This window comes from Notolepis coatsorum (genome assembly GCF_963971535.1).
Source record: "Notolepis coatsorum genome assembly, chromosome: 11".
Taxonomy (NCBI): domain Eukaryota; kingdom Metazoa; phylum Chordata; class Actinopteri; order Aulopiformes; family Paralepididae; genus Notolepis; species Notolepis coatsorum.
In genome coordinates, this window is record NC_140175.1 from 71,055,534 (window position 1) to 71,079,333 (window position 23,800).

The 23,800-nt window shown below is 42.0% G+C and overlaps 2 protein-coding genes across 2 annotated transcripts in view; both read right to left on the minus strand.

Moving 5' to 3' along the window:
- Positions 1-1,467, minus strand: part of arl15b (ADP-ribosylation factor-like 15b) — a 160,520-nt gene extending 159,053 nt beyond the window's left edge. The window contains exon 1 of the mRNA XM_084325286.1: positions 1,084-1,467. Within this exon, the coding sequence (XP_084181412.1) occupies positions 1,084-1,095 (12 nt within the window). The 5' untranslated portion in view covers positions 1,096-1,467. The remainder of the gene's footprint in view (positions 1-1,083) is intronic.
- Positions 1,468-2,529: 1,062 nt separating this feature from the next.
- The window catches only part of hsdl2 (hydroxysteroid dehydrogenase like 2), a 33,093-nt gene continuing 11,822 nt past the window's right edge, over positions 2,530-23,800 (minus strand). Inside the window, exons 7-11 of the mRNA XM_084325285.1 lie at positions 21,133-21,327; positions 16,354-16,425; positions 13,425-13,574; positions 11,650-11,778; positions 2,530-3,158 (exon numbers count right to left, since the gene is read on the minus strand). Of these exons, the coding sequence (XP_084181411.1) occupies positions 3,043-3,158; positions 11,650-11,778; positions 13,425-13,574; positions 16,354-16,425; positions 21,133-21,327 (662 nt within the window). The 3' untranslated portion in view covers positions 2,530-3,042. The remainder of the gene's footprint in view (positions 3,159-11,649; positions 11,779-13,424; positions 13,575-16,353; positions 16,426-21,132; positions 21,328-23,800) is intronic.

Sequence of the window (23,800 nt, forward strand, 5' to 3'; positions counted from 1 at the left end):
GTCTGCATCCCCTTAACAATTGTGTGTATTGAGCCGTACTGTATTGTACCCATTCTGCAATATGTTAAATAAAGTTTTCATTAATTCATTCATGAAATGCCAAACATTCAAATGGTCAGCTGGCATAACGTTACATTACATTCCCCTTCGAATGTATACATTTTTCTTTTAAGATCTCTTTATCTTAAACAGTACTGTATATGTCTTGTATGACATAAATGTTCTTGATGAAACAGTACTGTATATCTGTATGTCATAAATGTATTGATTAATTGAAAATGGGGGACCCTGATGTAGACAAGACGAAAGTCTTTCTCTGGTCTGCATCCCCTTAACAATTGTGTGTATTGAGCTGTACTGTACTGTACCCATTCTGCAATCTGTTAATAAAGTTTTCAATCAAGCAAAAACCTCTCACGCCAAAAATCGATCTCTATAATAAGTTAGGCTTACTAGATTTGATGACGCATAACTCCATCAGCAGAGCTGTGCAGATCTACACAAGTTGCGACACTGACGAGGGGTGTCACAGCGATTGATTGATTGATTGAAAAATTTATTAACAGATTGCAGAATGGGTACAATACAGTACAGCTCACTACACACAATTGTTAAGGGGATGCATTGATTGATTGATTGATTGATTGAAAACTTTATTAACAGATTGCAGAATGGGTACAATACAGTACAGCTCAATACACACAATTGTTAAGGGGATGCAGACCAGAGAAAGACTTTCGTCTTGTTTACATCAGGGTCCCCCATTTTCAATTCATCTGGACATATATGACATACATGACATACAGATAGTCAGTACTGCTACATCTATACATTTATGACATACCAGATGCAGACCAGAGAAAGAAACATCATATTCATCATAGACTCAGTTGTACTTCCTGTATCAGTATTGAATGACGCTATACTTACTGTTGCCAACAGCCTAAGTGTGTTCGTAGCTAATGTACTGAATATATAGAACATGTTGTCGGGCAGCGTTGGGAAACATCATGGGCCTCAGAATGATTTGAGATGTTTACATTTCTGCATATGACGTACGAGACTCTTGGCAGTGATTCCTACCAGATAGTCCATCGTGCCAGTTTGGATACTTCGCCTTCTTCCACAAACAGGACGCGACGAGCTTGCAAGTCCCTTCACTTCAGCTCAGACGGTGTTCATGGCTTGATCATGATGCCGGGTCTTGGTGGCGTTTCTTCTTTGTATCGCCCGCCGCCTCTATAATACAGCTTCTGTGTGAGTTAGTTAGCTCACGTCAGCTAGCTAACGACATCACTACAATGTTATTGTCCGTAGTACGAGGCAGACGCGGGTTAACTCACACGACTAAACAACGCGTTCTTCTTTAACATGTACGTCTAGATTTAGGTACGAGGGCCTGACTTTACGCAAAGTTAGTTTATTTGACCAAAAGGCTGCCAAGAAAAACAAGTTTGTCTTTGTCGTTGCATCCTCCTAACAGTCAGCTCACATTAACGTCAGTCTCAGAGGGTGCCAGTGGCTTAGCGCTAGGTCACATCCTCCTAGAGCTCACATTACCATCAGAGGGTGCCAGTGGCTCAGCGCTAGGTCACACACGGTCAAGGTACAGAAGAGCTGGTTGGTTTTCATGCTCCGCCAATGAACGTCGCTCAGGTCAGAGATATTTTCATCTCAATAATAATAATAATAATCTTGTCGACACATTAGCATTCATCATGCGAGTTGTAGCTAGAACTATAAAAAAAAGTATTGAATGTTATGTCTAAAAATAATAGCCCATTATATTTGCAACCTTTTTTCATATAAAAGTATCTGAAGTTCCATCACTATGAATTGAAAATGGGGGACCCTAATGTAAACAAGACAAACGTCTTTCTCTGGTCTGCATCCCCTTAACAATTGTATGTATTGAGCCGTACTGTATTGTACCCATTCCGCAATATGTTAAATAAAGTTCTCATTCATTCAGTCATTCAACCAATGAGATGAGAACCAAACCCTCCGTACCTCCAACCGGTGTGATTTAGTGCCCAGTTGCATTGTTGACATTAATGCAAGAGAGCAGATACCGCTTTGGTTGAAATAATTTTTTTAATGTTACATTAAAAGTGATCTATCCGAGGACTGGATCTGGATCCCATGAGGAAATTAGATTTATTCAGAGTATTCGACCGCAGACACCTTGGTCGTAAACAACGGGTATCATTAAATGACCATCGTGGCATGGCTAACGTGGCATTGTGACATTGCAGAGCAAAATAAGTCATGTGAATAGAATGTTTAATAATTAATGTAATAACGGACAAATGTCAACCTCTTGCATTTCTCCAGTAATGAATCATGTGAATTAGCTTTGAAAGTAAATCCCCTCATGTTTACAGGTCACGGGCCAAGAAGAACCAAGAGACCAGCATAATGGTTGTCTTTCTGCCCTCAGGGATCGCACTTCCATTACAATAGTTAGCCTTGGAATCTCAAGCAAACATATTATGGACATCATTGTTTCAGACAGTCTTCAGACACACATTTAACATTCAAAATCAACTAATTTATTACAAACAGTTAAAAAAAAAAAAAAAAAAAAGGAGACAGTTTATTACATACATCTAGATTATTGACTGGTTGAACAGTACAGAAGGCTGTGTGGTCGAAACCCGACTTGGCATTGTGTCCCAGGAGCCCCTGAAGGGCTTTAAATCCTATAAACCTAAAGTCTTGAGTTCTTCATCCCCAACTAGGGCCACAGCTTCAACCAGATAACCCATTGTTGGAGTTTTGAATCTATAACCTCTAGGCTCTCGGTTCTAAGCCCCCTTTCCCCCTCCAACCTTTCCACCACCTCCTCCAATCTTAGTAGGAGCCAAGGGAGGACAAGGAGAGTACCTCAAGATCTTCTTTAATAACAGTGTCAACCCTTTTTCTGTGTGAGGGGATACCCTTTGGTTATAGTTTCATCATGTACACACTACATGGACAATCTGTAAGATTTGTTAAGGTGGTCTGTGGGTGTCAAGGTGGTCTGTAGGCCAATGTGGTCCGTTACAGTTTGGATTTCGTCATCATGGCCATCATCTTCTCCATCTTAATAGCCATGGTCATGTCTCCCTTGATCTTCAGCTTCCCCGACATGAACGCCATGGTGGGCTTCAGCTGGCCTACAAGTACAATACAACATAGCATCACACGGTTAACATCAATATAGTAAATAATAATAATAATGTTCATAAAAAATGGGATTCATATTAGTCATTTTCTAGAACTCAGTCATTTACAATAAGGGGTGGCGGGTAGTGAGACAAACAACATACAGTACATACAACATAACAACACAGACGCACAATGATGAGGATGCTCTGTTAGTCAATGAAATCTTGAGATAGAGGAGATACTCAGTGTCCAAAAAGAGTGAGGGAGGTCAGAGTACAAAAAGTAAGAGCAGAAAGGAATGTGTCCTATGCAGAAAGAAGTGTCCTATACAGAAATGAAAGTGTCTATGCAGAAAATAAAGTGTCTTATGCAGAAAGGAAGGTGTCCTATGTAGAAAAGAAAGTGTCTATGCAGAAAATAAAGTGTCCTATGCAGAAAGGAAAGTGTCCTATGCAGAAAGGAAAGTGTCCTATGCAGAAAGGAAAGTGTCTTATGCAGAAAGGAAAGTGTCTATGCAGAAAGGAAAGTGTCCTATGCAGAAAGGAAGGTGTCCTATGCAGAAAGGAAGGTGTCTATGCAGAAAGTTAAGGATCTATGCAGAAAGGAAGGTGTCTATGCAGAAAGTTAAGGGTATATGCAGAAAGTTAAGAGTCTATGCAGAAAGGAAGGTGTCTATGCAGAAAGTTAAGAGTCTATGCAGAAAGGAAAGTGTCCTATGCAGAAAGGAAAGTGTATGCAGAAAGGAACGTGTCCTATGCAGAAAGAAAGGTGTGCTATGCAGAAAGGAAAGTGTCTATGCAGAAAAGAAAGTGTCTTATGCAGAAAGGAAGGTGTCCTATGCAGAAAGGAAAGTGTCTTAAGCAGAAAATAAGTGTCTTATGCAGAAAGGAAAGTGTCCTATGCAGAAAGGAAAGTGTCTATGCAGAAAGGAAAGTGTCTATGCAGAAAGGAAAGTGTCTATGCAGAAAGGAAGGTGTCCTATGCAGAAAGGAAAGTGTCTATGCAGAAAGGAAGGTGTCGTATGCAGGAAAGTGTCCTATGCAGAAAGGAAGGTGTCCTATGCAGAAAGGAAGGTGTCGTATGCAGAAAGGAAGTGTCCTATGCAGAAAGGAGGTGTCGTATGCAGAAAGGAAGTGTCCTATGTAGAAGGAAGGTGTCGTATGCAGAAAGGAAAGTGTCTATGCAGAAAGGAAAGTGTCCTATGCAGAAAGGAAGGTGTCGTATGCAGAAAGGAAAGTGTCCTATGTAGAAGGAAGGTGTCTATGCAGAAAGGAAAGTGTCCTATGCAGAAAGGAAGGTGTCGTATGCAGAAAGGAAAGTGTCCTATGTAGAAGGAAGGTGTCGTATGCAGAAAGGAAAGTGTCCTATGTAGAAGGAAGGTGTCTATGCAGAAAGGAAAGTGTCCTATGCAGAAAGGAAGGTGTCGTATGCAGAAAGGAAGGTGTCGTATGCAGAAAGCAAAGTGTCCTATGCAGAAAGGAAAGTGTCTTATGCAGAAAGGAAGGTGTCTTATGCAGAAAGGAAAGTGTCTTATGCAGAAAGGAAAGTGTCCTATGCAGAAAGGAAGGTGTCTATGCAGAAAGTTAAGGATCTATGCAGAAAGGAAGGTGTCTATGCAGAAAGTTAAGGGTATATGCAGAAAGTTAAGAGTCTATGCAGAAAGGAAGGTGTCTATGCAGAAAGTTAAGGGTCTATGCAGAAAGGAAAGTGTCCTATGCAGAAAGGAAAGTGTATGCAGAAAGGAACGTGTCCTATGCAGAAAGAAAGGTGTGCTATGCAGAAAGGAAAGTGTCTATGCAGAAAAGAAAGTGTCTTATGCAGAAAGGAAGGTGTCCTATGCAGAAAGGAAAGTGTCTTAAGCAGAAAATAAGTGTCTTATGCAGAAAGGAAAGTGTCCTATGCAGAAAGGAAAGTGTCTATGCAGAAAGGAAAGTGTCTATGCAGAAAGGAAAGTGTCTATGCAGAAAGGAAGGTGTCCTATGCAGAAAGGAAAGTGTCTATGCAGAAAGGAAGGTGTCGTATGCAGGAAAGTGTCCTATGCAGAAAGGAAGGTGTCCTATGCAGAAAGGAAGGTGTCGTATGCAGAAAGGAAGTGTCCTATGCAGAAAGGAGGTGTCGTATGCAGAAAGGAAGTGTCCTATGTAGAAGGAAGGTGTCGTATGCAGAAAGGAAAGTGTCTATGCAGAAAGGAAAGTGTCCTATGCAGAAAGGAAGGTGTCGTATGCAGAAAGGAAAGTGTCCTATGTAGAAGGAAGGTGTCTATGCAGAAAGGAAAGTGTCCTATGCAGAAAGGAAGGTGTCGTATGCAGAAAGGAAAGTGTCCTATGTAGAAGGAAGGTGTCGTATGCAGAAAGGAAAGTGTCCTATGTAGAAGGAAGGTGTCTATGCAGAAAGGAAAGTGTCCTATGCAGAAAGGAAGGTGTCGTATGCAGAAAGGAAGGTGTCGTATGCAGAAAGCAAAGTGTCCTATGCAGAAAGGAAAGTGTCTTATGCAGAAAGGAAGGTGTCTTATGCAGAAAGGAAAGTGTCTTATGCAGAAAGGAAAGTGTCCTATGCAGAAAGGAAGGTGTCGTATGCAGAAAGGAAAGTGTCTTATGCAGAAAGGAAAGTGTCTTATGCAGAAAGGAAAGTGTCCTATGCAGAAAGGAAGGTGTCCTATGCAGAAAGGAAGGTGTCGTATGCAGAAAGGAAAGTGTCTATGCAGAAAGGAAGGTGTCCTATGCAGAAAGGAAAGTGTCCTATGCAGAAAGGAAGGTGTCGTATGCAGAAAGGAAAGTGTCTTATGCAGAAAGGAAAGTGTCTTATGCAGAAAGGAAAGTGTCCTATGCAGAAAGGAAGGTGTCCTATGCAGAAAGGAAGGTGTCGTATGCAGAAAGGAAAGTGTCTATGCAGAAAGGAAGGTGTCCTATGCAGAAAGGAAAGTGTCCTATGCAGAAAGGAAGGTGTCATATGCAGAAAGGAAAGTGTCCTATGCAGAAAGGAAAGTGTATGCAGAAAGTGTCTATGCAGAAAGGAAAGTGTCCTATGCAGAAGCAGTAAAAAGGTTGAAGGAGAATCTGATGGGACACCAGTCAAAAAACAAAACACACGTGTCATGAAGAGAGGAGACTGGCTTATTTGGAAAGAGATAGCTTTCTTGCTTTTATAGCAATGGTTGTCAATTGTGCTATGGAGATTAAACAAATCGGAGAATAGAAATGGTGATTGAAGCAGCACAAAGATATTTGGGTATTGATGATGGGACATGGGTAAATCTTCAGTGTATATTGAGAGAATGACCCATGGGTCTGAATGCTGGATAATTCTTTCTTTCCCACTTGTCTTATTGTATCACATCATGTTCACAAACCATACTAAAACCCATAACTATAATATACAAACAGGCTATAAAAATCATGGACCGTAAACCAATGCGATGGCATCACTGCAGTGTTTTGAGTAAGCACAATCTTTTCACGTTTGACAATTTTGTAATTTTCTGTAATATTAGACTTGTTTTTAAATGTTTGCACAATCATGTATCATCATTATTTTCTGGACTGGTGGTTAGATGTTGGAGCTCTAGTAGAGCAAACACACGAGCTTCCAATAATGGTGACTGTTAACTGTTCCCATGTGCAAGAGTTCGTTTGGACCGTCTGCCTTCTCTGTTAACGGGGCAATTTTTTTTTTTTTATCTTTCTTCCCCTCCTTTTTCCCGATTTTTTTCTCCCATCCCACCCTTCCTGGTTGTTGCGTACTTTCCCCTACTGTTGGTCCGGGAGACCGGAGACTGTCACATGCTTTCCTCCGACGCATGTGCAGCCTGGGGCAGGCCAACCTGGCCGCGCAGGTTCTCACCGGGGAGAGTGTAGCGTGTGGGAGGCCACACTATCTCTCCTCAGTTCCAACCCTCGCTGAGCAGGCGCCCCGACCGAACTGTGGGGGTCGCTGTCCACAACGCCCAGGACCCACCCTTCAGCTTTCCCACCCCCTGATACAGCCAATTGTATCAGTGTGAGAGGCCAGCCAAGCTGATAGCAACGCCGGGAGCTGGATTCGAACAGGCGAATCCTAGTGTCTCCCGGTGTTGGTGACGAACGTAGTCTCCGTGCGCCACCTGCCCCCCCCAACGGGGCAAACTTATGGAACTCTCTGCCTACTGGTTTAAAACGAGTCCAATACCAACGTCTTCAGTAGAGGACTCAAGGTATGGCTGAAATTAAAGCAGCAGTGCTCACATATGTAGACGCGGACTGGTTTTGTTGTTGACTCTTGCTCTGGTAACTAGTTGTTCTGATTTTTAATTCTGTATTTTACTGTTAATTTTATTCTATCTTTTAGAAAAGCCTCAATGGACTAGTGTTGAAAACTAGCACTTGCGCTATAAAAACGCAAAACAACACATCTGGTCTGGCCACTGTGACTGGTCCAATGTAGTGTCCATTTTAAATAAACATTTTCATTCATTCATTGGGTAATTAAATTGTTAATTTGGTGGGGGTTTGACAGGTAAATTAGATATATATGTAAGGGATCAGGTCAGACATTGTCCTACAGCCACATGAACAACATGTCGGCTTCTATATGGTGGTAAAGTTGTTTATTTCGTTAATACCCATTATGTATTTGATGTCCGGATGGTTACTTATTCTATACATGGTGACCTGACCTGGCATGTTATGCAAAGGTTAATTAAAAGCAGCTACAAGAAAGATTATCAACTAAATATATCATTGTCATATCGGTTGTGATACCTTCAATATATATATATTGTGGCAGATATCATCCCCCATCCCATGGCTACGTGAAGGATGGGAGATACTAGGGATGCCCCGATCGATTGGCCACCGATCGTTATCGGCCGATACTCAGTATAAATATGCAATCTGTGAATTCCGATAATGAGTCATATTCGCCGATCGCGGAAACCGATCAAGCGAAGCTCTCACTCGCTGTCTGTCTCAGACACACACGACCTGCAAACTGCCGCTGCTCCTCCTCCCTAGCCCCGCCCGCCCCCGTGTAGAGTTTGTAAACAAAGAGGACTCCGAGAGGCGGCTCCTCTGCTCGAGTCTGTAGTGCATTCGACCTGCGCTAACGTTAGCTACCTAGCTATCGTTACTGTTTAAACAAAATTACCCAGTCAACTATTCACGTTTAGTAGGCATTGTCTAACGGTATTTAGCCGGCTAGCTACCGATAGCTCCTGATATCAACAAATGATCCAGAAAGTCTAGTAGTCCATGTTCATACCTCCGTTAGCTTGCGTTAGCTTGCGTTAGCTGACGTTAGTTTACTGTTCAAAACGAAATGTCCCATTGAACTAAAGTTCTGTCTTAACGTCATCTAGCCGGCTAGCAGTAGCTACAGATAGCTCTTGATATCAATGTCTTATAACATTGATTTAATGTGTATTCGAGCTGAGGGCTTGCTGAATGTGAAATGACCAAAGCACAGTAAAGTAACGTTACCAATAGGGTCCCGCTGCAGCGCCGGAGAATCCTTTTTGGAGCTGGAGGCTACTAGAGTACACACAGACAGTGGAGCTGTTTGCAGATAGCGAGCATTTTGACTTGTTGCGTGGTGGCGATGTCTTGCAGATAATACAAGTACAAGTCTAATTATATAATATATATATTTTATAAAAAAAAAAAAAAAAAAAAACTTTTGATATAAAATAATTTTTAATTTCTTTTTAATCAAAAACAATCGGTATCGGATCGGTATCGGCCGATATGGCTCACGACGATCGGTGATCGGTATCGGTGGCAAAAAACGTGATCGGGGCATCCCTAGGAGATACTACTACCACGAGGAGAGAAGCAATTAGGCAGCTGATTAGGACTGATAGAACACACCTGTGCACCATTAGAACACCCACTTCCCACACACATAACATAAAACACTAGGACAGATAAGAGTATTGTTGAGTGGAGGTGAGGTAGTAGTGGAGTACAGAGAGAGAGTGATTGTTGATACGGAGTTGTGAGAGATGAGAGGTAGTTGAGAGGAGAGGTGAAGGCGAGGTGTTCATTGTGTACTGGACCCTAGACTGGCTGAGAAACCCCCTTGTGTACTGACCCTGGACCAGAAGACAAACTCTGAGTATTGAACAATCCCTTTTTTGTACGAGAGCCTGATACGTGTTTTGACCCTGGACTGTGATACGATTACCCTAAAGCCCATTGGACTTGTGCAATAAATATTATTTATTTATTGGAATTGTGCTTGTGTGGACATTAAAATTGTTTGTTTTGGTCCGTGTCGAGCTTGAACAACACCAGGCTTGTCACAATATATATATATATATATATATATATATATATATAAAGTAAACAAATGAGACCATGGCTGAAACAACTGGTAGGCTGATTCTCACAAGGTAATATTTATGTATGATATTAGAGGTTACAGCACCCAGTGTCAAGTCTAGTGAGGTGAGCTCGTTCTACTACTTTTTTCATAAGGTAATATTTCCCATAAACCCAGACGCTTCCCGTTTTGCCGTTAGCTTCCACCCAATGGGGAAATGTTTTGATGAGAGGAGAAGCTGAGAAGCCACGCCAACGGTGAGCGTGAAGTTACTTTAGTCTATGAAGCTAGTTTTGTTTGGAAAGGCTTATTTTGCGCCATATGCCTCTCCAGCAGAAATCCTGTGGGTCCGGTCCAGACCCAGACCCCCCCACACACACACACAATCGATAGAAAACTGAGGATAGTCCCTGCAATTGTCTTTCAGTCTATCGATCTCAACATGTTTCTGCAGTAATCCTGCCAAGGTATGGACATTCAATTTACAATGATATCAAAGCTTCAAATAAAATTCATGAATATATTATATACCAACTCAAGAAAAACCTACCGTGGTGTTCCCCCATGTTTGTTATGAGAGAGTAACCAAACTGGTTCAGTAGATTTTAATATATTTATATATAATTTGTATGTATAGGGCGGCTACGTGGCGTAGTGGGCAAGGCGCTCGCCACAAATGCGGAGACGCTGGGCTCGCCTGTTCGAGCCCAGCGCTCCACATTGCTTTCAGTTTAGCTGGTCGTTCATACTAATACACATTGGCCGTATTAGGGGGTGGGAAACTGATGGGTGGGGATCGGGCGTTGTGGACAGCGACTCCTACAGGTCGGTTGGTGCGCCTGCGCAGTAGAATCAGGAAGTGTCGGGGGCAGCGTGAGCCTCCCACGCGTTACTCCTCGCCACTGAGAGATCGAGCTGCGCAGGTGAAAAGATGCGACTGCTGTTACCTCAAGTACCGGAGGGGACTTGTGCTATGTATGACTTAGTCCACATTGCAGCCGGCTTGTGGGAGGCAAGAAACAGCGTTCGTGACAGGGGAGGGTTGAATTGGATGATACGAAATTGGGATGGGAGAAAATATAGAAAATGGGAGAAAAAGTGGATACAAAAAATATATAATTTGTATGTATGTATGTATGTATGTATGTATGTATATATATATATATATTCTTTAAAAAATATATATTGTATATAATAACTTATTAACACATTCTGTGCCACCCCTCTTCCGGGAAACGGCTATGCGATGCCACCCATTAAACCAATGTAGTCAGTCACCTTGTTTGTAGAGCTATAACTATATTCTATATGATAGCTATGGATACAATACTATAGTCATTTTACACTGGGTTTCTTCTGGTCAAGATGCAAAAAATTAAAATAAATTCCATCCATACGTTCCAGTTTTATACCGTGGTGAATATGAGTGTTAGGCTGGTTATAAGCCGCAATGTGTATTTTTTTTCTCCACTTTTTCTCCTCATTTTCTATTTTTCTCCTGTCCCAATTTCGTGTTTCCAATTCTCCCCTCCCCTGTCTTGAACTTTTCTTGTATATGCCCCCCACTGGTCGGTTGTAGGGAGGATAGAAGCCTTGCATCACGTGTCCCCTCCGGTACACAAGGCGGCAGCCTGTCACATCTTTTCACCTGCCAGCGCGGACTCTCGTTGGCGAGGTGTAACGTGTGGGAGGCTCACACTACCCCGCTATTTCCTGTCTCTGCTGTGCAGGCGTCCCCCAACCGACCTGTAGGAGTCGCTGTCCACAACGTCCAGATTACCACCCATCGACTTCCACCCGCTGACTCTGCCAATTGAGCCAGTATGACGGCCGGCCCAAGCCGGAGGCAATGCTAAGCCGCAATGTGTATTCTACCAAATCCATTCGTGTTTTGTCCCTACACGATTTACTCGGCTCAGTCTAAATTTAGCACCCGGAGGGATTTAACTGTAACACAGGGTGAGCTATAAGGTTTCAAAGGGTGGGCGACACTGCCATCTAGCAGGATGCGGCCGGTATTGCACTTTGGCGAACTCAGAATCCTTTCCTATGGCAACACCAAGGTCAGTGGATAAATAATGAAGAAAAATATCGAAGAAAAAAAAGAAACGAGATATCTCGGGTCTGGTGCCCAACGCATGGCGAGTTAACCCGGGATATCTCGGGTCTGGCGCCGAATGTGTTAATAGTAGTACATCATCTTACCGGAGAACATTTTGCCGAAGTCGGCAGAATCCATGCTCATCACCACATCAGCGGTGACTGGAGGTTCACCAGGCCCAGCGCTGCCCGCGTCGTTCTTCATGTCAATGTACCACACTCCTGCATGCTCACCTGTATACACATTACACACAACAGGTTTACCTCTGCATTACGTATCAAGCCAAAGATGCAACTGTAGCGACTAAGAAGACACATAAGTGTGTGTGTGTGTGTGTGCATTAGAATATGTCCGTGATCAACTTAACTCAAAGAAACACACCAACATTATGGGAAATGTGCTTACTGTCTTCTACGGAGCCAGACAAGACGGATACCAATTTCTGCTCATTGATTGATTGAAAATGTTATTAACAGATTGCAGAATGGGTACAATACAGTACGGCTCAATACACACAATTGTTAATGGTATGCAGACCAGAGAAAGACTTTAGTCTTGTTTACATCAGGGTCCCCCATTTTCAATTCATCATAACATTTATGACATACATGACATACAGTACTGTTACATCCAGACATTTATGACATACAAGATATACAAATATACAGTAGTTTCTTTACAGACAGTTTCTAAAAGAGAATATATACATTTGAGGGGGAGGAAACTGTACATTTGGGGGGGGGGGGGGTTTGGACATTTACCGGGGCCAGTTTCGAATTGCAGCCTCCCGGTTTTGAAGGTGGGTAGGGATTCACATTATGTTACGGCTGTGGGTAGGGCGTTCCACATTGTTGTGGCATAATTGCGAAACGTGTTTGAGCCGAATCTGGGTTGAACATGATTTGTGGAACTCCCTCTGGTGATGTGGTTGTGGTATTCATTGACCTTTGGGAAGTATTTCAACATGTACATGGGTACCTTAGTGGTGTAGTGTATCTTGTAGACCAGGCCCATTGCAAGTTGCTGTATTCTGTCGTCTACTCTAAGCCATCCTAGGTTCTCAAAATGGGCAGGGGTGAGGTGGGTTTTAGAAGTAAGGTCAAGCAGTAGTGTGACCAGATCTTGTTTTTAGTGCCTTTGAGGTGCTTTGGTACCATGAGGTGCAAGCATAGTCGTAGTACCCTTGAATGAGTGCTCCTGTTAGAGTCTTCAGGGTATTCTTGTTTACCAGAGAGGAGATCCGGTACAAGAATCTTGTTTGTTGGTTGACTTCTTTTATTACATTGGTTGCCATTTTGTCACAGGAAAGATTTGCCTCTAGGATGGAACCCAGGTATGTAATTTCATCTTTCCTTGTGACAATATTGTCACCCACTGTAACAGAGAAGCCGTTGGCCTTGTGGAGTTTGTTATTTGATCCAAAGAGAATGGACTCTGTTTTACCTAGGTGTAATGATAGTTTGTTATCAGGGAGCCAGGTGCAGATTCTGCCGAGTTCAGAGCTGAGGGCTTTTTCAACCTGCAACTTGTCCCTGTCAGAGACCAGCAGGGCTGAGTCGTCCACGAACAGGAACAAGCTGCACGCAGTCTTTGGTCAACAGCTAGACTAGTGGTCCGTATCTGCTTCCAATCATTTGTGCTAAGCTAGGCTAGCTTGCAGCCGGATAGCTTCCTACTGAACACGGAGAGGGGAAATTGGTATTCATCTTTTTGACTGGCTCTGGAGAAATCAGTAAGTCTATTTCCTATAATGTTGGCGTGTCCCTTTAAAGTTAAAATGTATTAGTAATTTGTGGAGGGGGGATGCAAACGTAACAACAGAAAAATGCAAAATAGGCCAGTTGTATTTGTATACATAAGGGGGAAAAAACAATCTTACCAGACAGGTCAAACTTGTAGACGCCCTGTATGGACTTAACGACGTCTGGGTTGAGTACCCCTCTGATGAGGTTGAAGGTGTTTTCTATTGGACCACCTGATGAGGGCGCTGCCGCTTCATTGCTGCTGCTCTGCAACGCTGGGGTTGCCCCTACACACACACATTTACATTTAGCTGACGCTTTTATCCAAAGCGACTTACAACACACACACATTGAAAAAGACAAAATGTTTAGCTGAGTCTTAACATTCTCAGGGCAGTTTTGATTAGAGGTATAATTAATAAATAATGGACCTGCTGATATTACCGGACAAACTGCTTGAAATCTGGTCACATCAACCACCAAAGTACACACACAAATTAAAAACGACAGGTGGAAACCTATTTTGTGACTTATGATCACATGATTCCTGAAGGTGAATAGTTGTCGACATGGGTTTTATCTTTATCTATTTATTAAAACCTTTTTTTCTTTTGCATTACAAATGCAAGTCAATGAGCAGACAACTCATTCACTCTCATAGTTTAAAGCATGAGAACGATGGTGGTTAAAACAACTGGGCTGTGTCCCATTACTCTTCACTATTTCTCCTTTCCTTCCTCCCTTTCACCGTCTTTACCCAAGGAGGGTAAATAGGAGATGTCACTGCCGTCATATCACGCCATTGGTTGTTTTTAAAGTCACAGGCTTTTAAATGTATGGTATATAGTTACATTTACAACTGCTCAGATCATGTTTATAGCCAGAAACAATTCATTGCCAGGCAATATACATAAATGCTGATGGACAGATAGGGAAGTTATGATTCAAGTAAGACTACAAATGGAAAGGAAACAGAAAAACAACAGCATAGTTCAAAAATAGATACAGAACTGAGGGACTATAGGTCGTCTTGAATTATTAAAAAAAAAAAAAAGTTGTCTCGTTATTGTTTAACCTCTTAACACTTTCGGGGCCATTCACGTATATATACGTTATTGGGCGCCAGCGGTTAACAGCCAAAAACGTATATATACGTATACGTAAATGACCCCCCCCCCCCTTTCATGCATTCACGATGAAACATAATACCTATCATATGCATTTGATTTGAAAATAATAGTGTCCAGGGACAAAACGCCAATGGTTTTAGTAGAATTCACGTTGCGCCCTATAGCCAGCCTCCCAGGAATTAGCCCGGATCATTCCGAAATTATACTCATATTCACCACGGGATAACTCGTGAACGTATTCATGAAACATTTTATTCTTTTTTGCATCTTGAACGGAAGATAGTTACTCTCAAATGACCATGGTATTGTATCCATAGCTATAATATAAAATATAGATTTAGCTCTACAAACAACGTGACGCACAGTGAAACTATGTAATGAAAACCTGGCCATGCTAGAGCTAGATGGGAAAATAGAATGGCCCCGAATGTGTTAAGCCCTAACCATATTTTCAGTAAATGGAAGATTGCTCCACTTCTACAAGGTCCATTTGCATGTTCTTGGTATCTAGGGACATCTATGGATCTCAGGGGTATGTATTCCCAGTGTCAGAAATATTGTGTGTGTTACTAGGCTTGAGTAAATTGTAATGAACGAAAGGAGAATATCCATTTTCTTATTCACCATGCTAACATTGACCAGATGTGCCACTGAGCTCAATCAGCACCTTCTTGAGATCACGTCACGTTGTGTACAAAGAATCTAAGCAAATTAATAAAGGACAGATGACAGGGGGTTTTGTAGATAGATTATTGCATTTTGCCATCCGGACACATGCAATTTGAAATATGAATATAGAATATCAGGCCTATAAATTACCTTATTATGGCCAAGTCACATCTATAGATTAGGCCAAATCTCCCCTGTCCAATGGCAGAGTTCAATCAGGATTTAGTACCATCAGGCGCCCCTGACAGGGCAGCAAAAACCATGAATGAAATCTACTGTAAGTACAGTTACTTTTTTATAATGTAAATATCTCATCAGATTGCAATGCGTTTTTTAGGGATGCTCGATATTGGCTTTTTTACCGATACCGATATTCCGATATTGTCCAACTATTAATTACCGATACCGATATATGCAGGGTTTCCCCGTCCAAAAAACTGAATAATTTCAGGTAACTAATAATTTCACTGGATATATAACAAATATTGTTATCGTTTTTTATTTTTTTTAAACCGATACCGATATTTTCCAATATCACATTTTACTGCCGATATCGGCCGATAATATCGGTCGGCCGATAATATCGGACATCCCTAGTTTTTTTGCTAGACGTTCACAGAAAGATAAAAGGAACTAACTACGTTCTATTTTATGGCAATAATGTTCAGGTTATCATGAAATATGATCCCGAAAATCACAGATTTATGGCATGATATCAATCACGTACCGATACCGGACCCCTCGGGCTTAACCTTGTTTTATTCATTATAATTGTTTCTCTCACTTAGGTAGTAAGAAAGTTTTATTCTTGTTATGATATTGTAAGAAAGGGGCAGGACTATATAAGCTGTGCCTCCTTCTGCCCCTTCTCAAACTCCTCATTTGTTTTTCTATGGATGTGGACAGACTTATTTGTTTTGCGTTTGTTGTGTCCAAGGTAAATAAAGATCAGTCAATCAAATCAAATCAATCACATCCTGTGAAGCATTGGGGTATAACATAACAATTTTATTTGGTCCACAAAACACTGAGCCAGTGTCATTCTAAAAGCTTTATTTTTCTCCCAATTGGTGAACAACTATCTCACAGCTAAGAAGCAGGGCATTTGATTGGACTGTGCAATTTACTTCCTGGAAAGGGAGCAGACTTTGGGACAGCAGGCATCAATTAAGCTTCAGTGTCCAAAGGAGGTGGAATGGAGGCGTCTTCTACACAGTAATGGGCTGCACTTGCACTCTTGAAATGTGTGTGGATGTGCATCTCTCACCGTGTTGTTCGATCTTTTTGGCCAGTACTTCTGGTTCTTCATCCAGGAAGAAGTCTGGCAGCAGATGATTGCCTAGCAACGAATCACAAGCAACCCATTACACTACTCCACCAATCAATGCACAGCAACTATAGCTTGATAAATCAGTTAACTCACATTGGCCTATGATAACTATCAGTTGCAAACAACATCACTGGATCACCTCAATCAGAGGTGAGTGGGACAAGAGTTTGTAAAAGATTTCTCCAAAAGAACTAAGGAAAATCCATGGAACCATTTTTAACACACCTCATTTTTAACACACCCCTTAGGACTGCGATTGCAAGCCTCTCCATTACGGTTTGTAAATTGTTTAACTGATTATTCTTTCTTCAAAATAGTATCGATTAGGGGTGGAACGGTTCGCATTCGAACCGTGCACCGTTCGATACGACCTCCACGGTTCGGGGCATGTGTGTATTGTTCGCAAGCTAGGCTAACGTTACATTAGCCACAAGCTAACGAACGTTAGCCGCAAGCTAAGCGCGGAAATGCTCACAGCGAAGTGACTCCACGACACAAGATCCATTAGTGGGGAAGGGGGGGTATATTGACAAGGCTTGACAACAGAGGTTTAAAGATAACTTCACGTTTATTAGCTGTTCGTTTATATTATATCATCAGGGCTTCTCTAGGTTCCAATGCTGTGTGTTACTGTTGACTATTTAATTCCTGGTGTGATGTCACTTCAAATACGGCTAGCAAGACTCTCAAACAGCAAAAGCGAGTCAAGTTGATTAGGTACCATGCAGTGAAAAACGGCATAAGAGAATACTTCATAATGTTTCATGTAATTAAAAAGTAAATATATATTTAGTACACATGATTTATTTATTTTAAATAACAGTGACTTTTCCTTTTTGATAAGAAAGTCTAGTGCCTGTTGAGCATAGGGCTGGGCGATATAACGATAAATATTGCGATATATTTTAATAATCGATATCGTTTTTTTTTTTTTTTATTTAATTTTTTTGTGACCTGCAACAGGGCAGTTTTAAAACCAGAGACAGTGGACAGACTTGTCTTCCTTGCCTGCAACTTAAAGTAATGGCTTTGCTTGTCCAAATGACAAAATTGAGATTTATTTTTCTCTTGTCCATTTATTTTGTTTGCTTTCTAATTTAAAATACAGTTTGAAACCATCTGTACACAGTAGGCTATGTGTGCTAGCAGAACTAGACTCCAGTCACGAGTCACAGTGCACATGTGCGGCGGTTTGTCCACCAAAAAAGCGCCAAAAGATCGAAAATAAACTAGCAGAGCCAGAACTGTTCAACTCCCCTGGAGCCACAGCCAGCAGAGAAGCCGGTTTACTTTAGCTTTTAAACCAGCTGCAGCCTGAGAACTGGAGTGTGAGGGGATGTAACACTAAAGATGGCGGCAATGACAAAGAATTGATGCAAAATAAACATACATATGTTTAAAAAAAAAAATTATACTTATAACAATTTCGATAATTATCGATATCGAGAAATATGATAACATTATCATATCGTTATCGCGATATGATTTTTTTCCATATCGCCCAGCCCTAGTTGAGCATATGCATACTCTGTGCATCCTCTGTGCAAAATGCTGTCCAGCGTTATTGGCCGCCATGCGCATTCTGCCAATATCGCTGTCCAGCGTTTTTTAGATCAATATTTCATTTTTTCGCCATGTCATTCATAATTCATATATACACCCGCGGTCCTGCAGCTGGACCCTATAGGTGACGGCAATGACGGCTCAATACCGCCGCCTGGTGGATGGTCGAGCGAGTTACACTCGCCTACAGGATGTGGCCGATGTGCGTCGATGAAACTCATCCGGCCGTCACATCTCGTTGCAGGACTCCCGACAGACATGTACATAATGGATCGCTTTCTAAACTTAATAATCGATATGATTTCGGTGTTTATTGAGACATACAAACCGGAAATGGACCTAGACGATCGGCATCGTGTACTTGGGATATTTCACCGCCAGTCTCATTGACCCCCGGTAAGAGGAATATAACGTTATTTTCAACGTGATTGTGAGTTTCCTTGTTTGCAAACCATCTGATCAATATATCACCCAACCTACATAAAGCATTTACTGATGATCGGGGAATTATAAACGACCCCGCCCCCCCCTTTCCTTCACGCATGATGAAGCATAACGTATACCGATCATATACATTTGAATTTTTTAATATAGCGTGTATAGGGAAGAAACGCCAATCGATAATCTATACGTTCTAGGAATTACTGCAGAAAACGATAAAAACACTTATATTCTAGAAGGTATTTTTGTATGAATGAAAAAATATAACGTTTCTCCATAGACTTATAGCGCTGGCAGAGGGGGTACTTTGATGGGTACAATGGCTGGCAAGGAATGTGTTAACAATTGTGTGTATTGAGCTGTACTGTATTGTACTAAGGCTGAGCCCGAACCCTGTTTTTAGGGTTCGAACGTTCGCCAGGGTTTATCGAACGAACGTTCGAACGTTCGTTTTTTAAATTTTTTAATAAATTTTTTTTTTATACTTTTTTTTTCTTTCATTTTTTTAATAATATTTTTTTTTTTTATTGTATTATTATAGATCCTACGGAGGGCGGCATTGCATAGTCTATTGGTGAAAAACATGTTGTTTACAGTGGTGGCTGTTCATGTAAACATGTAATTAAACAAAGCACTCAGAAGAAAATAAACAAGCTACTGAATCAAAGTATGATAAACAATAGCCCTTGCAGTCACGTAAGGGGCTAGATAAACAAATGCATTCGTTTTGTGGCATTAACCGAACGTTATATAGTTAGTGTGTTACACGTTCAATAACAGGTATTCACTCTTGGTCGACGGGGAGGGGAGCCGGGAGGAGAGGCGCACGCCTCGGCTCAACAGACCCGTCCACCGTCTACCTCGGAACGGCCGGGCTCCCAACACGCCTGCCGCCCGTCCGCCCTACCACCGTTCCGAGGTGTGCGCCTGCTGTTGTTGTTTCCAACGCAACCACCTCCCGCCATGAAGCTCGCGCTCCGTGGCCGAAAAAGGATGGTATTCATTAATGATCCTAATGCAGGTTCACCTACGGAAACCTTGTTACCGATTACTTCCTCGGTAGCTACGGTAAGTCTGTTGAGGCTTGCCGATTGGTGGTAACAGCAGAGGCGGGTGCAAGCGGTGTGACGTAATTGGCAGAATCGCCTGTCAATCAAAATAGAGCTCTGGTTGAGAAATAGTATCCCGCTGCAGCCCGACAGACGATACTGGTTGAGCCGAGCGCCTCGCATTCACATCACCTCAACCCCGTGCGCATCCTTTATATTTTTTTTCACCGAACGTTCGAACCTATTAATTAAAGTCCGAATGTCAGCGTAACGAACGAACGTTCGAACGTTCGGGCTCAGCCTTATATTGTACCCATTCTGCAATCTGTTAATACAATTTTCAATCAATCAATACTTTATGTTGATGGACTGTCTATAATGTGGCCACAAAAAAATATAATTATTTTGTTTGTTAGCACTAAGTTAATACAAATGTTGCCTATATTTTTCAGTCAGTCCGGTCTTTGTGTGCCAGTTCGGTCTTTGTATTTAAGGCAAACCGCTGTAAACCTTATTTTTTACTGTCGTAACATGCCCGGAGACAGCGTATTGATTCGAGACGAGAACTGAGGTTTGGCACTAGATAGCCACTTAAGTATATATACGGCGCAGGTGCGAACAGCAGCAGTTCGTCTAAGTAGCTGTTCATCCAGTTCGCTCATCCACTAATGAAGTGAGAAGCCATGCGTTTAACAGAGCGTTGAGAACCACGTGCGGAGTGAATAGTAAAAGTGTCAGATTTAATGCAGTAACATCAAGTTCGACCTAGCTTAATGTGAAGTAAAGAGTCGTTAATTTATTGTGTATCGTGCCAACACCAGTTCGTTCGTGTGTAGCATTACCCAACAGTTCGTCCGTTTAGCTAGTGGACCTTAGCCAGTGCGCGTGGACTAAATACATTGGTACCAGCACACGAGGAGGCCTAGTCGGAGAACCTGCTGGACATGTGCACAGGAGAACCGACGGCGGCGATTGCAGAACCAGTATTGGTTGGATTATATTGATTGTGGAACGTACTACCTGGAGAAGAGCATCGTTTATTTCCATTGTCGTTTGGATTTAAACACCGTGAGGATCTACATTCGGGCTGGCCTCATGGACCGAGGCTAGCTGGCTATCATCGTTTGCTATCGAGCATTTGGATTACAGTTATTGCTTTTGTTGCTGAGCGTTGGATTACAAGGACTGGCTTCTGTACGTGAATCCCCTTCTTCTTCAATTGATCAGACTGAGTATCCGAACATTCCTCTCTCCTCCAGAACTTACAACTCTGGGAGGAACCCAGTGTCTCCAGCGGTACCAGCGTTGCCCTCTCTAATTGCTATTCCACGCCAGGCGGCGTTAGCCTAGTGTCCCATTGTAGGAACTATTCTATTCCCATTGACTTATGCTACTGACTGACTTTATGCCTATTCTTCGCCATACAAGCGCGACCCTAATTCTCATATCTGTAACTATTTACTGCATAATAATAAATACCCTCAAATGATATTTCTTTGTCAGTGCCGTGTTATTATGAGTGTCTGCCATATATTAGATGTACTGTCTGGCCAGTAATTAAAGTACATACATAGCAGTGGTTTAATCTATCACAATCTTTAATACAGTCAGGGTTTTGTAACCCCTCAGTTACATACAGCAATATCATATTTTCAGACATTACCTGGTTGAACAGCATAGATGTCAAAGTCTTGGATGCCCTCTTCCATCAGCAGATTTTCATCGATAACAAAGTTTCCAGTATAGCTGGTTGGCTTGGAGAAAATAGAGTAGGCTGCATCTGCCATAATATCCACCTTACGACACTGTTTAGCAACACCATCGCCTCCCAACATGTCCATGGCTGCTGTCTGAATTCCTAGAGAGAGGAGAGACACAGGGACTAAGAGACATATGAAGACGAGAAGCAGGTCCCCAGTCTTAGGCCACAGGGCTATAGGGCCTCTATATAATTCTGTATTTTACTCGCCACAGTGCATCGACAGGTTTCAAGAAGTTAAATCCAAGACCTTAAGACAACTTTGAATATAATTTAATACCCATTTCACAGCCATACTGGCAAAAAAGGTATTAAAGAAAATGTAGAAGTAATTCCATATTAATTGCTGGAGGGGGGGTATTACCGTACTGCTTATGTTGCAGGCCAGACATTTCCCCCAAACACATTTAAAGGCCCACTTGCATGTTGTATTTTTGTTCAATAAACAATGTGACTAGGCCAACGGTGACTTTCATGAAGAGGGGAAAAAAATTATCGAAATGGACAGAGTTTTAGCGTTTTTATCAAACATTTTTGTCCGCCCAACCACAACCACCACGCACGTGTATATTTTAATCCATGGTTCATAACGTGCGTGTGTCATCTTAATGATGACGTCACACAAGGTACAGGGCAGCAGGGGGCCTGAGAATCACAGGCAGGTAGTGGCAGGAAGCAAGGAGCCTTCTTCTCATTACTAGCCGAGGAATCTGTGGCTATCTGTTTCACCTAACACTAGTGCTCCGTGATCATAGCCATTTATCTCTAAAGCTAACCACTATTTGTAAAAGCCACAACCACGTTACCATATTTGTAATAATGTAAATCATTGTGTCGTTGTACATAGTGTATATAACGTTAGTAGCTAAGTTAGCTAGCTTGCTAGCCAGCATTCCTGAAACTCCTAACATGCCCCGATTTAAAATGGTTCTCTCCTCTTTGTATACCTTTGTCCTCACAAACAAAGTATTCTGCCAGGGAACTTATAGACACGACAGTAGTAGTAGTTATAAGGTGTTTGAGCTTATAACGTTAACGTTAGTTAGCTATCGTGGTACACCGAGTGCTATCCGAGGGGCTACTATCGTATCAACATGCCGTGACGTGTAGCTTGCTCGCCGGCATGATGCGTGCAGTGCTTTGCCCCACAGGTCTGAGAAGAGGACCTGCACATTTTACTCATTCCCCAAACTCTTTTACATGCCCCGATTTAAAATGGTTCACGACAGTAGACATGATGCTAACGTTAGCGGGGTAACGTTAACGTTAGCCAGAGCCATATAGCCAGCTTGGTACTATGACCCAGACAGGAAGCAAGGAGCCTTCTTGTTATTACTAGCCAAGGAATCTGTGGCTATCTGTTTCACCTAACACTAGTGCTCCGTGATCATAGCAATTTATCTCTAAAGCTAACCACTATTCGTAAAAGCCACAACCACGTTACCTATTTGTAATAATGTAAATCATTGTACATAGTGTATATAACGTTAGTAGCTAAGTTAGCTAGCTTGCTAGCCAGCATTCTCGAAACTCCTAACATGCCCCGATTTAAAATAGTTCTCTCCTCTTTGTATACCTTTGTCCTCACAAACAAAGTATTCTGCCAGGGAACTTATAGACACAACAGTAGTAGTAGTTATAAGGTGTTTGAGCTTGTAACGCTTTGCCCCACAGGTCTGAGAAGAGGACCTGCACATTTTACTCATTCCCCAAACTCTTTTACATGCCCCGATTTAAAATGGTTCACGACAGTAGACATAATGCTAACGTTAACGTTAGCCAGAGCCATATAGCCAGCTTGGTACTATGACCTGGACAGGGATCAGGCAACAGCCTAACAGACCAATAGCGCTGCTGTAATGAACAACAGGCTGCCTAGTGGTAAATGTAGTTCTTTTTTTACGACATTAAAAACCTTATAACTACCTTGTTTCAACCAAAAATGCAGTTGTAGCTGGTCCATCAAAATCTCTCCGACGATTAAACCCATTTGCGTCTTGTAAGGCGTCCATTTGGATCAAGGAAATAGCTTTCTGCACTCGTCAAACTCCATTGTAGTGGATGAGAGGTAGGGGAAAGTTACCTGCAGTGACATCACGGTAGGGGTGGACGGTATAAACGGTATACGGTATAAACGGTATGAATTTGCTCTACGGTATGGATTTTGACTATACCGTCTAACCGGTAGAGCAGCTCTAAAATAGCAATGACGTCATGTAACCACAGCGCGACTATTTCAATCGCATTTGCCCCTAAAAATAGATCGAATTAGTCATAGATAGATATGTGCAAACTGGAAAAAGTTATTTAGGAGGCTTCGCGCAGTGGGCCCACTGGGCGTGTCAACACATTGTCATTTCATAATAAACACATATCACCGCGGCGCACAGCAAGTTTCAATTTCAGTTCCTGGCATTTTTAACCAGTGGAGAAAGGTAAGAGATCTTACCTATCGTTTTTCTTATATGAATTATTCTACGTTAATAAAACATACCTGGTGATCAACTACAGTTTGCTGTAAACATTATGATATGTGTGTAGTGTTATGATAACAACGGGAGGACGGCTGCAG